The following is an 11,412-nucleotide window of genomic DNA, read 5'->3' on the forward strand; positions in this document are numbered from 1 at the left end:
TGAATGCAATGATTGCAGAGGTGTACCAACTATCGCGTATGGAATAGGTACATTGTATTAAATATGTAGTTTTGCAAAATATGTAAAACTAGTGGATATTGTGGACACAATGCAAAATACTCGCGCATTGCGAAAAAAGGTATAAGTATCCAGAGAGGTTTGCTAACAACCTTTCAGACAAAGGTGCGTCTCATACATTATGAAATTTATTTACTATATGTCAGCACCTACAAGTAAGGAGATTATATCTTCACTACACAGGAGCGAGAAGACAATATATACTATAATACAAGCTGTTAATCATTCATATGAAAGGGAGGTAAATACAAATCTTTCGGGATAAAGACTACTCTTTTTATTCCAGTTCTTCCAGAAAGAATGTTGCAGCAGGAAAACGTACAGGTATATAATCAAAATAATACATATTAATGAAACAGTAATCCGGAAAATATAGAAATCAGCGTATTAATATCATCAACGTTAGTTTATTATAAAATTAAGATCTCGTTAACTTAACATGCTTAAACTTAGAAGTAAAGATCAAGTTATATTTACACCCACCTCCAACATTGCAAGACGTTTACGTCTCAAAATAGAGACATTTTGTGAAAATGAATAGTTAAGGTATGGACTGTGTAATTTCGTGCGCTATATTTTGTTTCTTGATACCGAACATAATGCGTAAGAATGTATATGGAAAAATAATTTTAAAAAAGACTAATATGTAAACAGTTCAATAGTTAAGGGTTTCTGTAAATATTTTTCTCGAACATAACATCTGGATTAATTCTAGAAAAATGTTCTGTGCAGGGAAGTCTCTTATGTTAACAAGTTGTATATATAAGTATCCAAGTTAAGATAGCAGTCCTGTATACTTTGGTAAATTTCATTTATATAGTTCGCAATACGTACACTGTCTCGTACAGTTACATAAGTAGTGAATTGTCGTTCCGTTCTAGTAGACATATAATGCTGAAGGAAATGTGCTGACAGGTGTCCACTAGGGACAGCTTCTGGTAAATCAACATCCTGTGATCTTAGAGCTATTTTTATCGTACACATAGAACTGTAAATTTCCCTTTGGAAAAATGTTATATTTCGCTCTACAGTGGGACTTTCTTTTGTGCTGTACTTAAGATGTTCGAAATAGTTGGCAAGAACATTTAGTATATTATAAGTTGTTCTCATTATCCACAGTATGTGTGCTGTGCGTGCTGTCTTTCTACTGGACGGGTCACATATCTGAAGCAGTATTATAGTTGTATTCATTAACTTGAACAATAACATATAATGTAGCTTTACGTTTTATAACGATTTCAGAAACAGAAAAGGCATTTCCTATGCAAATGAATTATTTTGAAACTTGCGACAGATTTTAGGCTAATAAGATAAGTTCTAATACCAGATCCCATGACTTTGACTCCTGTTTTGACAAAATATTCCCCTTTTCGACTTTGTTCCGTTTCGTGTCATCTTGTGAACTAGCAGATATTGAAAATCAAAACAGATTTTCAGACCCATTTTACATATCAAGTCCTATAACTTTGACTTCTGTTTTGAAACAAATATTCCTTTTCCATGTAGAAAATAAAACAAACATTCCCTTTAATATATCTGAAACCTATAACAGGATTTGAGTGAAACTCTAAACAAACCTGTAAGATCATAACTACAGTTTATATATGACGTTCCATAACTCTAACTTTTATCCTGAGAAAAGTTCTGCTTATTTGCTCATGTAAAAGGTAGCAAAAAAGCTCATTTCTTTTTAGCAAAGTTCTGAAACAAATGAAGGTATTGCATTGAACTTAGGATCGTAATGCAAGCTCCTATACAAGAGCTTTATTTTGACAAAATTGTTTCCCCTTTTGGAACTTGGAAAAAATTCCTCCACTAAGGCATATGTGTGAATTGGGTTGAAGGGAAATTTTATGTGACTTTACACCCCAAACGATAATTAACGAAAAGAAATACCTGGAGAAACATAACCATAATTCTGTCATGAATATTTACAACAAGTATTATTGTCTTTGTTGAATGAATCAAAATTTCGGTACTTTTCACAATGCAATATTTCAGACAAAATCTTTAAAACCATTAAACGGAAGTTCATTTCACTTGATACAATGATAAATGAAATGAAATAAATTCAAAAGCATAAGCAGGAGAAATGTTTCCTTAATAGATATAAATATAAACTTATCTCCAACTTCATAAAATGTACAAAGAGTGGTATTCAAAGTATGGGTAATAGACATTTCTAACGTAAACGTAAATCGGAAACGGATTACTGAATCCGTAAATGTTATTTGCAAATAATGTCTAAGGGAGATACTATTGTATATATTGATGAAATGTCTCCATAGACACAATTAGCCTAAATTTTACGGATTCAGTATTCCGTTTCGTAATTACGTTTACGTTAGAAAGGTCTGTTATTACTTACCATTAGAGTAATATTATTTATTACCATAATAAGGCTTTTAGTTGGAATATGACTAGTGAAAACTCTAGTCAGATTATCCAAACTATTTAATTATGTTGTAGATTCAATTACGTTGTAAATTGTTATAGAAGGTTTTCATTTTATTTTTTCATCGAATACCGAAACATACCATTTGTAGACAAAGACAATTATGTGTATAAAAGTAGAACGTGTTCGATCTTTCATGAATGCAAGTCAATGTGTAGCGTTGATAGGGCAAAACTTTGATCAGATTTGTGTAGGGAGGTTTGCTTTCTGGATACCAGACTATTTACATTTTATAAGTGCAACTCAATCAAAACATAATTAGGAACAAAGTCTTACTATCATATAGATAATGATACTTACCTCAGTTAAATAATCTTGAACTCGTTCATCATCCGAAACAGAAGGTATGTGAATAAATGCTATTGGGCAGGAACTATCATCGTAGGCCGGGAACGCAAGTCCTCTCTGTCAAAATATATTTAACAGGTCGTCTATAAAATCTGGATGAATTCCATGAATAATCAATAATTTGAAAGATCAGTAGTAGATCACATTCCAAACAGATTAGGCATCGTTACGCCCCAAAATGATAGCAACTTGATAAAAGTGTTACCACCAAAATGCCATACGGTAGAGAAATATCAAAATGAATTTAATTTGTGTATGATAATATATTCTTTCCATTTGTATTAAACAGCCGAGAATATACTAGGAAGCCATACCTATTTAGAGAGTCATGATGACCCTAGGCTTCTCACATTACATTGACTAGTTAAATATTCGTCGGCCCTAAAATACAGTAAAACTGGACAAACCCAAGAAAGGTCAATACAATAATGCAATGCTTTTTCCAAGCAAGTTTAGTAAAGATCCAACAAACGGTTCAAATATAGATGTTGTCTTAAAAGTTAGCTGTTGGCAATGGACGGTTAATACTTGAGCATCCACTGAAACCCAAAACTCAACCAGCCCATAGAGATAAATAAATAAGGTAGCTCTTTAAATCATAGTGGTCATTGATGATTTCAAAGAAGCACGACATCGTCTTCACGTTAGAAATAATCAATTTCATCATCATTATCATATATAATCAGATTACGGTAAAAAAAACGATGATGGCGAGGATGGTAAAAACAATAACTATATCATAATAATGATCAATTGGAAAATATAAAATGATAAAAATGATGATAATGATAATAATTATTATGAGTGTCGTCATGATAATAATAATAAAATTACTAAACTGTGTTTAATTCCACGCTTCTAAAACCCATATGGACCTAATAGTATGCACACATTTTGGGTTGAAGTTTGATAGAAAAAAAATAGCAAAACCTGCATACTACGATTTTTGGGCGTAACAACGCAATTATTCAACCATACAATTAAGACCGTTTTGGTGTCTAAAAACAGAATAATTTTTAAATAAAGTCAATCATCATCAAAATGTTATTATTGGTACATGTATGAAGTACTAGTTTGGGTAGAATGTTCTTAATCAGTTCAAAAGTGTACATTACAAGGCTTATAGATACAGAAAATTAAAACGCGTTTTGTTCATTGCCTCAATTAAATAATGTATTTGTACATGTTATACAGCTTAATGATCCTTACACATTTTCTTTTTTTTGCAAAATGACAGTATATAGTTAGAAAATCTTTTATCAACAAAATTCATTCATGTTGTGAATATAAAAAGTCTTTCCAAACAATAGCATTACAGGGCTGAGATTACCTCGCTTAGAAGTTCCAGTGGGATACCAGAGCATAGGTACTCGTCAGAAAGAAGAAACCGACCACCTATCTGAAGATAAGGATAAGACAAACTTCAATCTGTTAATCTAAACTTTCAACAACATCACTTCAAAGTCAGCGTGTCAATAAAAGTGTTATAACGAGATAATAAAGGTTTAAACAGAAAATGTCATATTTATAGTGTCGTCGATTGGATAAAAGTATAAACAATGATATGCCAAACCGAATGAGCTTTAGGACCAACAGGGTCGTACTAATTCAAAACAACATTCAGGCAATTCAAATATGTTCAACTATGGATCTCTCTATATCGAATTGTCTTATAGTTAAATCGACATTTTGTACTTGAATGGTAGGCCTATGCCATTTACATAATTAATTATACTTTAGTCCTCTACTAATTGATACAATTTGAATAACAAAAATAAACTTTATAAACATTAGACAAGTGGACTTACATATTCTTTAAGATCATTCGCTTTCATCAGCAGTCCATCTGTTTCACTCACAATTTTATCTATATGTTTCCTCAAACTAGCATATCTTAGTGGTTCTAGATAATCACTGGCGAAACATGGTGGACCAGCTTTCACAGAGACAACACCTACAAACCATTAAGAATATTTTGATGTAATAGTTTAGTTAACAAAACAATAGAAGTAATTCAGATAATTAAGTTTTCGTTATAACAATCAGCATGGACACACACTTTGTAATTAAAAAGAACTTTTATAGGGACGTTAGGGAATTTGTACACATCATTAATCATTTTGCCACATTTTTGGCTGTGAAAATAAAGTATGATATCAATTTCTTGTTAAATCCTGTTTTGTTTTTTTTGTAAATTGATTTCTCATATATTAATTTTGTCAACGGTTTACTTATTTGATTCTCGATTTAAGAAGTATTATTAATTGAATAGTTATTAACCCTTAGCATGCTGGCTGCAGGTGATTCTGCCTTTGCGACCAGTGCAGACCAAGATCAGCCTGCACATCCGTGCAGTCTGATTATGGTCTGCACTGGTCGCTATTCAGTCACTATCTTTTTGGTAAGCACCCCTTTTAACAGTTAATGGTACTGTCAAAATTGGAAGATGGACAAGTTCATTATAGAAATTTAGCAGGGTTAGGATTAATTACCTCCCAGATTGTATAAGTCCATGTGCAGTATTCACAGTATAGTTTTCTAACCACGTGCTTATGCACATTGCACACTGTCTATTTGGACAGCTACTTTATCTGTTTTCCACATGAAATGAAATCATTATTGGACTTTTAGGATAAAATAAATCTGACTGAAGTAGGTATGGTAAAGTTTAAAAGAAATGGTTTTACAATTTCGTTGATTTCATTAGGTACAACTTGTTCACATAACAAGAGTGCTGCCTAACGTTACAAAACATGCCTGTTCGCAAGTGAAATCAGCAATGACAGAATAAACGTTAAGTTGAGGTCATGTGATGTGATGTCATGTCATGACCTTGGTAGAGGCCATGCTTTCTGACGTATTGTATACTTAAATAAATTATATTTGTGATACAGGGTCACCAAACGAATGCAAAACAATTACAACTGGGCCAGCAGTTTGTACCATGATGATTTTTGTATTTTTCCATTTATACATATAAAAGAAACTGGCCAAGCCTCCGAAAATGCAATGACTTTAAAGCAAATGCAACGCTGCATAACATACTCCTGTTTCATAAATCTCTTAAGCCATTTTAACTGATACAGACTATTTAAACACTCCAGTCCAAAACCGGCTAAGGACTACACGGCTAGCAGAGCACTAGGGTCTACTGTCCAGCTGAGAAAAACATTTACACAGGCAGCCTACCTTATAAATCATGAAATTGCCTCATAAAATCTGCAAGGGTTAGTAATATTTAAAGTAATATGTATTTCACACATAGACACAATAATACCAGTGAGAAATACTAAATAATCTGTAAATTCAGTCCCATAATAGAACTGGGTAAAAACTAAATAAATAGAGGTATTTCGAACATAATACAATTATATGTGAGAAAAGGTAGGTATGGATCAAAGAGATCCATCCGCCTAGCCAGTCAGGTGGGCTTTAAGGGTCTGGCAGACTGTCGGATAAAGGGTTTCAGGGAAAATTAAACGTTTCAGTTTACTACGGGCTAATTTCAAGGGAAGACGGCTCAGATGCCTGGTAACTCGAATAGTCAGTTGTAAAGAAAGCACTTGTAGTTTCCCGTAAAGCTTGAAATTGTCCCTATATAGTTTAGGTTTGAAAAGGGTTTTAGGGGGAAACATATACCAACAAAATTTGTGCAACATTTTGCTTAAGTATCTAATAGTATCTGATTTGCACATGCTTACACTACCTAACACCTCATTACAAGAACGCAATTTCCTTGTGTGAAATGTAAAGATGCACGTAAACATCTTTATCTAAGAAATAATAATCAGTTATTAATACATAGGCAGGAGTTTTAATGCGTAATAATTAAATCCGGAGTGCATAACAAACAAGCTACCGATTGTCGTGTCATTGTGTGCTCGAGGCGAAGACATGGGACAGGAAAGGGAGACTTCTGCCAATTTATCGTGTCCTCGGGTGGTCGTGTACTCAGGGCGAAGAACAGTAAACTATTTACCTTAGGTGTCTTCGTATGCCAAAGGCGGAAACATGAAAACACGACATGCATACACGACATTTTGCCAATATTATTATATCGTGTCTTCGCAAATAAATATTTGTTTGTCTTCAATGTTTCTTGTCCTCGTTTCAATGCCCTAACACGCCAGGAAATGAAGACAAGTCAGCCGTGTTTTGTCATTTCCTGTCTTCGGAGTGAGGACATGAAGATACGACAAATCATCAGTTTTTCGGCGACGCCGTCTAAATTCGTTTTGGTTACCTATGCCACGTGACTTCAGTTTGCAAATCAAACTACTTGATAACGCATTATAGATAACTTATCAAAATGGAAGATTTATGCAACACTCTGCCTGATTGGACGAGAGTGTCAATTTCTTTCACTCTGTTGATTGTGCTACGCTGAGTGAAATGTAGACAAAGCGTTTATCCTAAACGACGCTGTTCACAGTTTTAAAGCTAACTTTGGCTCAGTATATTTAGCAAGAATATTGATATATCTCAAAATGATAAGTAAGTTGAATAAATATGATAAAAACCTGTTCAAATACCAACATATATCAAATTAAAGAAAGATCTGAATACGGTCTGCGTATCACATGAACAAGGTTGTGATAAGAGTCTTTTATGTAGAGAAGTGCTTTTTAAAAGATTTTCCTTGTTACAATTGTCGTCTGTATATGAAAAGGTTTCTTGCTTTTGTGACTTATTCAGATTGCATATTAAAATGAATGAGTACTTGTTTGCTTTGATATATTTGTTATAAATTATTTAACTGATTTATTATATATGAATATTTTTCTTTAGTATGGTATGCAAATATTGAACTCAGTTGAAATCTGTTTTATTATATATATGCTATATAATGACTGAATCTCATTACATTGAAATGAAGGTACGCTGCATACAGTTTATCTATGTGATATGACTACGCTCAAACTTTGCTTATGAAACAGAAATATTGAAATAATTACAACTGTATGTTTTGCTTGACCTTCACTTTTTTTAGGTGTGACGTCATTGTCCAAAGATTCGTGAAAAGCGAATATGCATTTGTTAAAGCGGGATCAGTTGGCCTATTTTGAAATAAATTAAAAAAATAAATAAAAAAAATCCTTTAATTGATTTTTTTCATGTATATCTAATCAAACTTGATTTGTAGCATCTTTATTAGGCCCGCAGCCAACTTGTTCAGCTGGGACATTTAACCCCTTTAGGCTGCTAGAGCTAAAACTAGAAATGCCTTTATACAGCGTCTCATGAACAGCTTGGTGGATCTTTGTCATACTTGGTCTGGAGCATCATTATAAGGTCCTCTTCCAAATTTATTTATATAGGAACTTGGGCCCTATTAGGGAACACTATAGCTAAAAGTAGATATGCCTTTCTTCGCATTAACCACTAAAATGTAATGGATTTTTATCAAACTCGATGTGTAACAATATCGTAAGGTCTCCTGCTATTTTGTTACAAATGGGGATAGGGACCAATTTAGCTAAAAATGTAAACACGTTTAATGACCTCTTCTCATGAACCGCTTCATGAATCTTCATCAAACTACTGCTGTAATTATTTGTCTAAGGATAAACGAAACAAAACTGCAACCCTACGAAACCTTTGCGAAAAATTAAAAGAGAACCATTTAAATTGTTAAAGTGCGGTGCTTAGTTTTGCAATTTGAAAAATGTTAAATGAAAGATGAATGTTAGATGAAAAATTCATAAACTTCTGTCCTTATTACAATTCGCCGACCATCATTTTTAAAGATATTTCTTGTTCATTCTATCTTTGTCTCTACATGTCTTCGTGTCCTCACCCAGAATATACGAAGACACGAACTGACAGAGATAAGCTACCATAAATAACAAACTTTTACTTTCAATAACATCTTATTTCTGATGTGCAATAGATTAAAAGTAAATATTTTATTCAAAGTCTATGAAACACATGCGTTTTATTAAAATAGTACGCGTGACCTCCTTTGACGACAGCCAGTATGAAATTACACACAGTGATATTTCGACAGAGAAAAAAGTAACTATTAAGCCTAACTACGTAGACATTAGAGTCTAGACGATTGAAACATGTTTATATCTTATTTGCAGTTGACATTTATGGTGTTTGTGTTAACTGTACCGCAGAAATTGGAAAATTCACTTCTTGCTTGCAAACAAATATCGTTTAATTTGTATTTCTATAATTAGGCACTGGAACATTGAGCTCGTGAACGGCATATAATTGTAAAATGTCTTACGTTACAATTGTAGAGTGAAATATAACAGCCAAACATTATTTTATCGAATATTCATAAAGCGGTTGTTTGCCATAATATGCTTTAACAGCAACTGCTGCGGATCTTATTAAATATATTTTCACTAATTCTATTACTACTAGTATGTTCAAATGAAGTTTTACATTGGAATTGCATTTCTCTATATGGTGAGCAATTTTAGATTACTGTTTGTCTGCCAGCGGTGGGAAAATACTTTTCTACAATACAAGATTGCCATAAAGTATCGAAGTGCATGCATGACTCTAGATACAAGAAGCACCGACTCGCTTGAAGTACTATATTATTTCACACAACTCCCACACATATTGATACCTTGCTACACGTGTGCATGCAAACGAAACGGGTATATGCCCTCTCATTTTAAATTACGAAGACTTTTAAATACTCATATAAGCTAGTTTTTTTTTATATAATTGCAAATTTTAGTTCTAAAAGTAGCATATAAATTGAAAGAAACTTGAAGAATATTGAAGAAACAGATTCCCCTTAGCTTTCGATATAATCATTCGTTTTCTAATTTATGATTTATCGCCTACACACGCACGAAATGCAGAGAAATGTACTTTTTATTTTGTCCGTCCGTTCGTCACTCATTGAGATGAAGTTATTTTGTTTGTATCCACTCAGATCTGCTTCTCTTCATTTTGTAATAAAATTAGAGTGATTAGAGTAGATACCCTTAGATAACTTTAAAATATCAAATTTTATACTCCTACAGTTATACCTTTGCAATTGTTAGTCAAAGTAGCCAAACTATATTATTAGATGTAAAATAACAATATATAATAATGTTTTACTAGCATTTAAAGCCTTTCACTTCTTCCGGGACTACCTTGGCTTAATGGTCTGTCTTTAGGCATTCAATATCAAAACATTATGGGGTTGATCATAATGCAAGGAAATCATATTCATGTGACTGAGACAAGTGACGAAAGCGCTAATATTGCGTAGGAGGACTTCATAAAAAAACCTGCTTTCACTTTCATTATATCAACTAGCTTCGACGCACTTTTTGAAGCATATAACGTAGCTTCAACCAATCCACAGACCTTTCTCTTTACAATCAAGCATCAATAAAGCTTATATCTAACATGAAAATGGCCTCTACTAGGTGGGAAAATGCCACTGTATATTGATATGGACTACGTGTGAGATGACCATGAAGGCATAATTGGTGAAATACTAACCACATGACCATAAGGTATATAGGTATTATGTTTAAAATCAGTATGGTTTGACCAGAGTTGTTGCCCGTTTTAATAGAAAACTTTATTTTTTTTTATTAAAATCTTCTGTTGTTGTATCCTAGTAACAATTAATCAAATTGGGTTGATATTTGGTTAGTTTACTTTTACCTACTTCTCTACAAATCTTGAAATTCAATTGAGTATGTCCAGAGATAATACCCTTTGAATAATTATAACTGCTTCAAACAGGTTAGTTTAGTTCTACATCCATAGCTTGGTTTTGGTTAGTCAATTTGAGTTTATATTTGGTTTTAATGTTTGTATCTAATAGTATATATCTACACTTGCTTTATTTCAAGTATGATGAGAGCTTCTGTCTTTTAAGTAATTACAAATTGTCACTTTTGTCCTTTTGCAGCTATGTCTTGAAACTGATGGCCACATTGAGGCGAAATTGTGTGTGAATCGTTGTCATATAATCTTATTTTTAATTTTAAATTAGTGGATTTTATTTATTCATATGTTTTTGTTGACTAGAAGATTTTTTTTAATAAAATCTAATAGCATTTATTCATTCACAGCAGAGAATTTTATCTCTATATATAATAAAAAATACTTCATTTTTGTCACTATCGTACAAAATTTAGTTGGATTATTTGAATGGTTTCATATACTAGAAAATTTTGTTTTGGAGAGGTTTAATATTTGTACAAAACTTTTTATCTTATTGAATAATTTTAAACATTATAAAGTGTCACTTTTCACTTTTTACCCGTCTCTGTAGTTACTTCTGATATATATTTGTATATATTACCGAATAAATATATTTCAAAGCTAAATTTGTTGATTTGATAATTTAACTCTATAAACAATGTTTCCTGAATGTGAATGTTTCCTGAATGTGAAACTAATCTACAAAATTTCGTACAAAATACTACAATTACTTACACAAACATAATCCAACTAGAAGAGAAATTATTCTGCTATGTCCATTCAAGTCACCCATTTGGCACAAATCACTCAGAAATGCTGAAATATACCTAGGATTCATCGCAAGGCTTAGATTTATG

At 32.5% G+C, this 11,412-nt stretch overlaps 1 protein-coding gene across 1 annotated transcript; it reads right to left on the reverse strand.

Annotated features, from left to right (window-relative positions):
* Window positions 1-214: 214 nt before the first annotated feature.
* LOC123555599 (uncharacterized) lies at window positions 215-11,412 on the reverse strand. Its single transcript, XM_045346198.2, has 5 exons — window positions 11,291-11,412; window positions 4,690-4,835; window positions 4,212-4,280; window positions 2,834-2,938; window positions 215-1,242 (listed from the first exon to the last, which is right to left on the reverse strand). Exons 1-5 carry the CDS (start codon window positions 11,391-11,393, stop codon window positions 820-822), a joined length of 846 nt encoding a protein of 281 aa, XP_045202133.2. The 5' UTR covers window positions 11,394-11,412; the 3' UTR covers window positions 215-819.

This window comes from Mercenaria mercenaria, chromosome 7 (genome assembly GCF_021730395.1).
Source record: "Mercenaria mercenaria strain notata chromosome 7, MADL_Memer_1, whole genome shotgun sequence".
NCBI lineage: Eukaryota > Metazoa > Mollusca > Bivalvia > Venerida > Veneridae > Mercenaria > Mercenaria mercenaria.

What these genes read in the sequence shown, in the direction of transcription:
- LOC123555599 (XM_045346198.2), bottom strand. Translation starts at nt 11,393, where the DNA reads ATGAATCCTAGGTATATTTCAGCATTTCTGAGTGATTTGTGCCAAATG. An exon ending in TCTAGTTGGATTATGTTTGT is followed by an intron (nt 4,836 to 11,290) that starts GTAAGTAATTGT and finishes AATGGTTTGTAG; the next exon opens with GTGTTGTCTCTGTGAAAGCT. An exon ending in TTCAAGATTATTTAACTGAG is followed by an intron (nt 1,243 to 2,833) that starts GTAAGTATCATT and finishes ATACTGCTTCAG; the next exon opens with ATATGTGACCCGTCCAGTAG.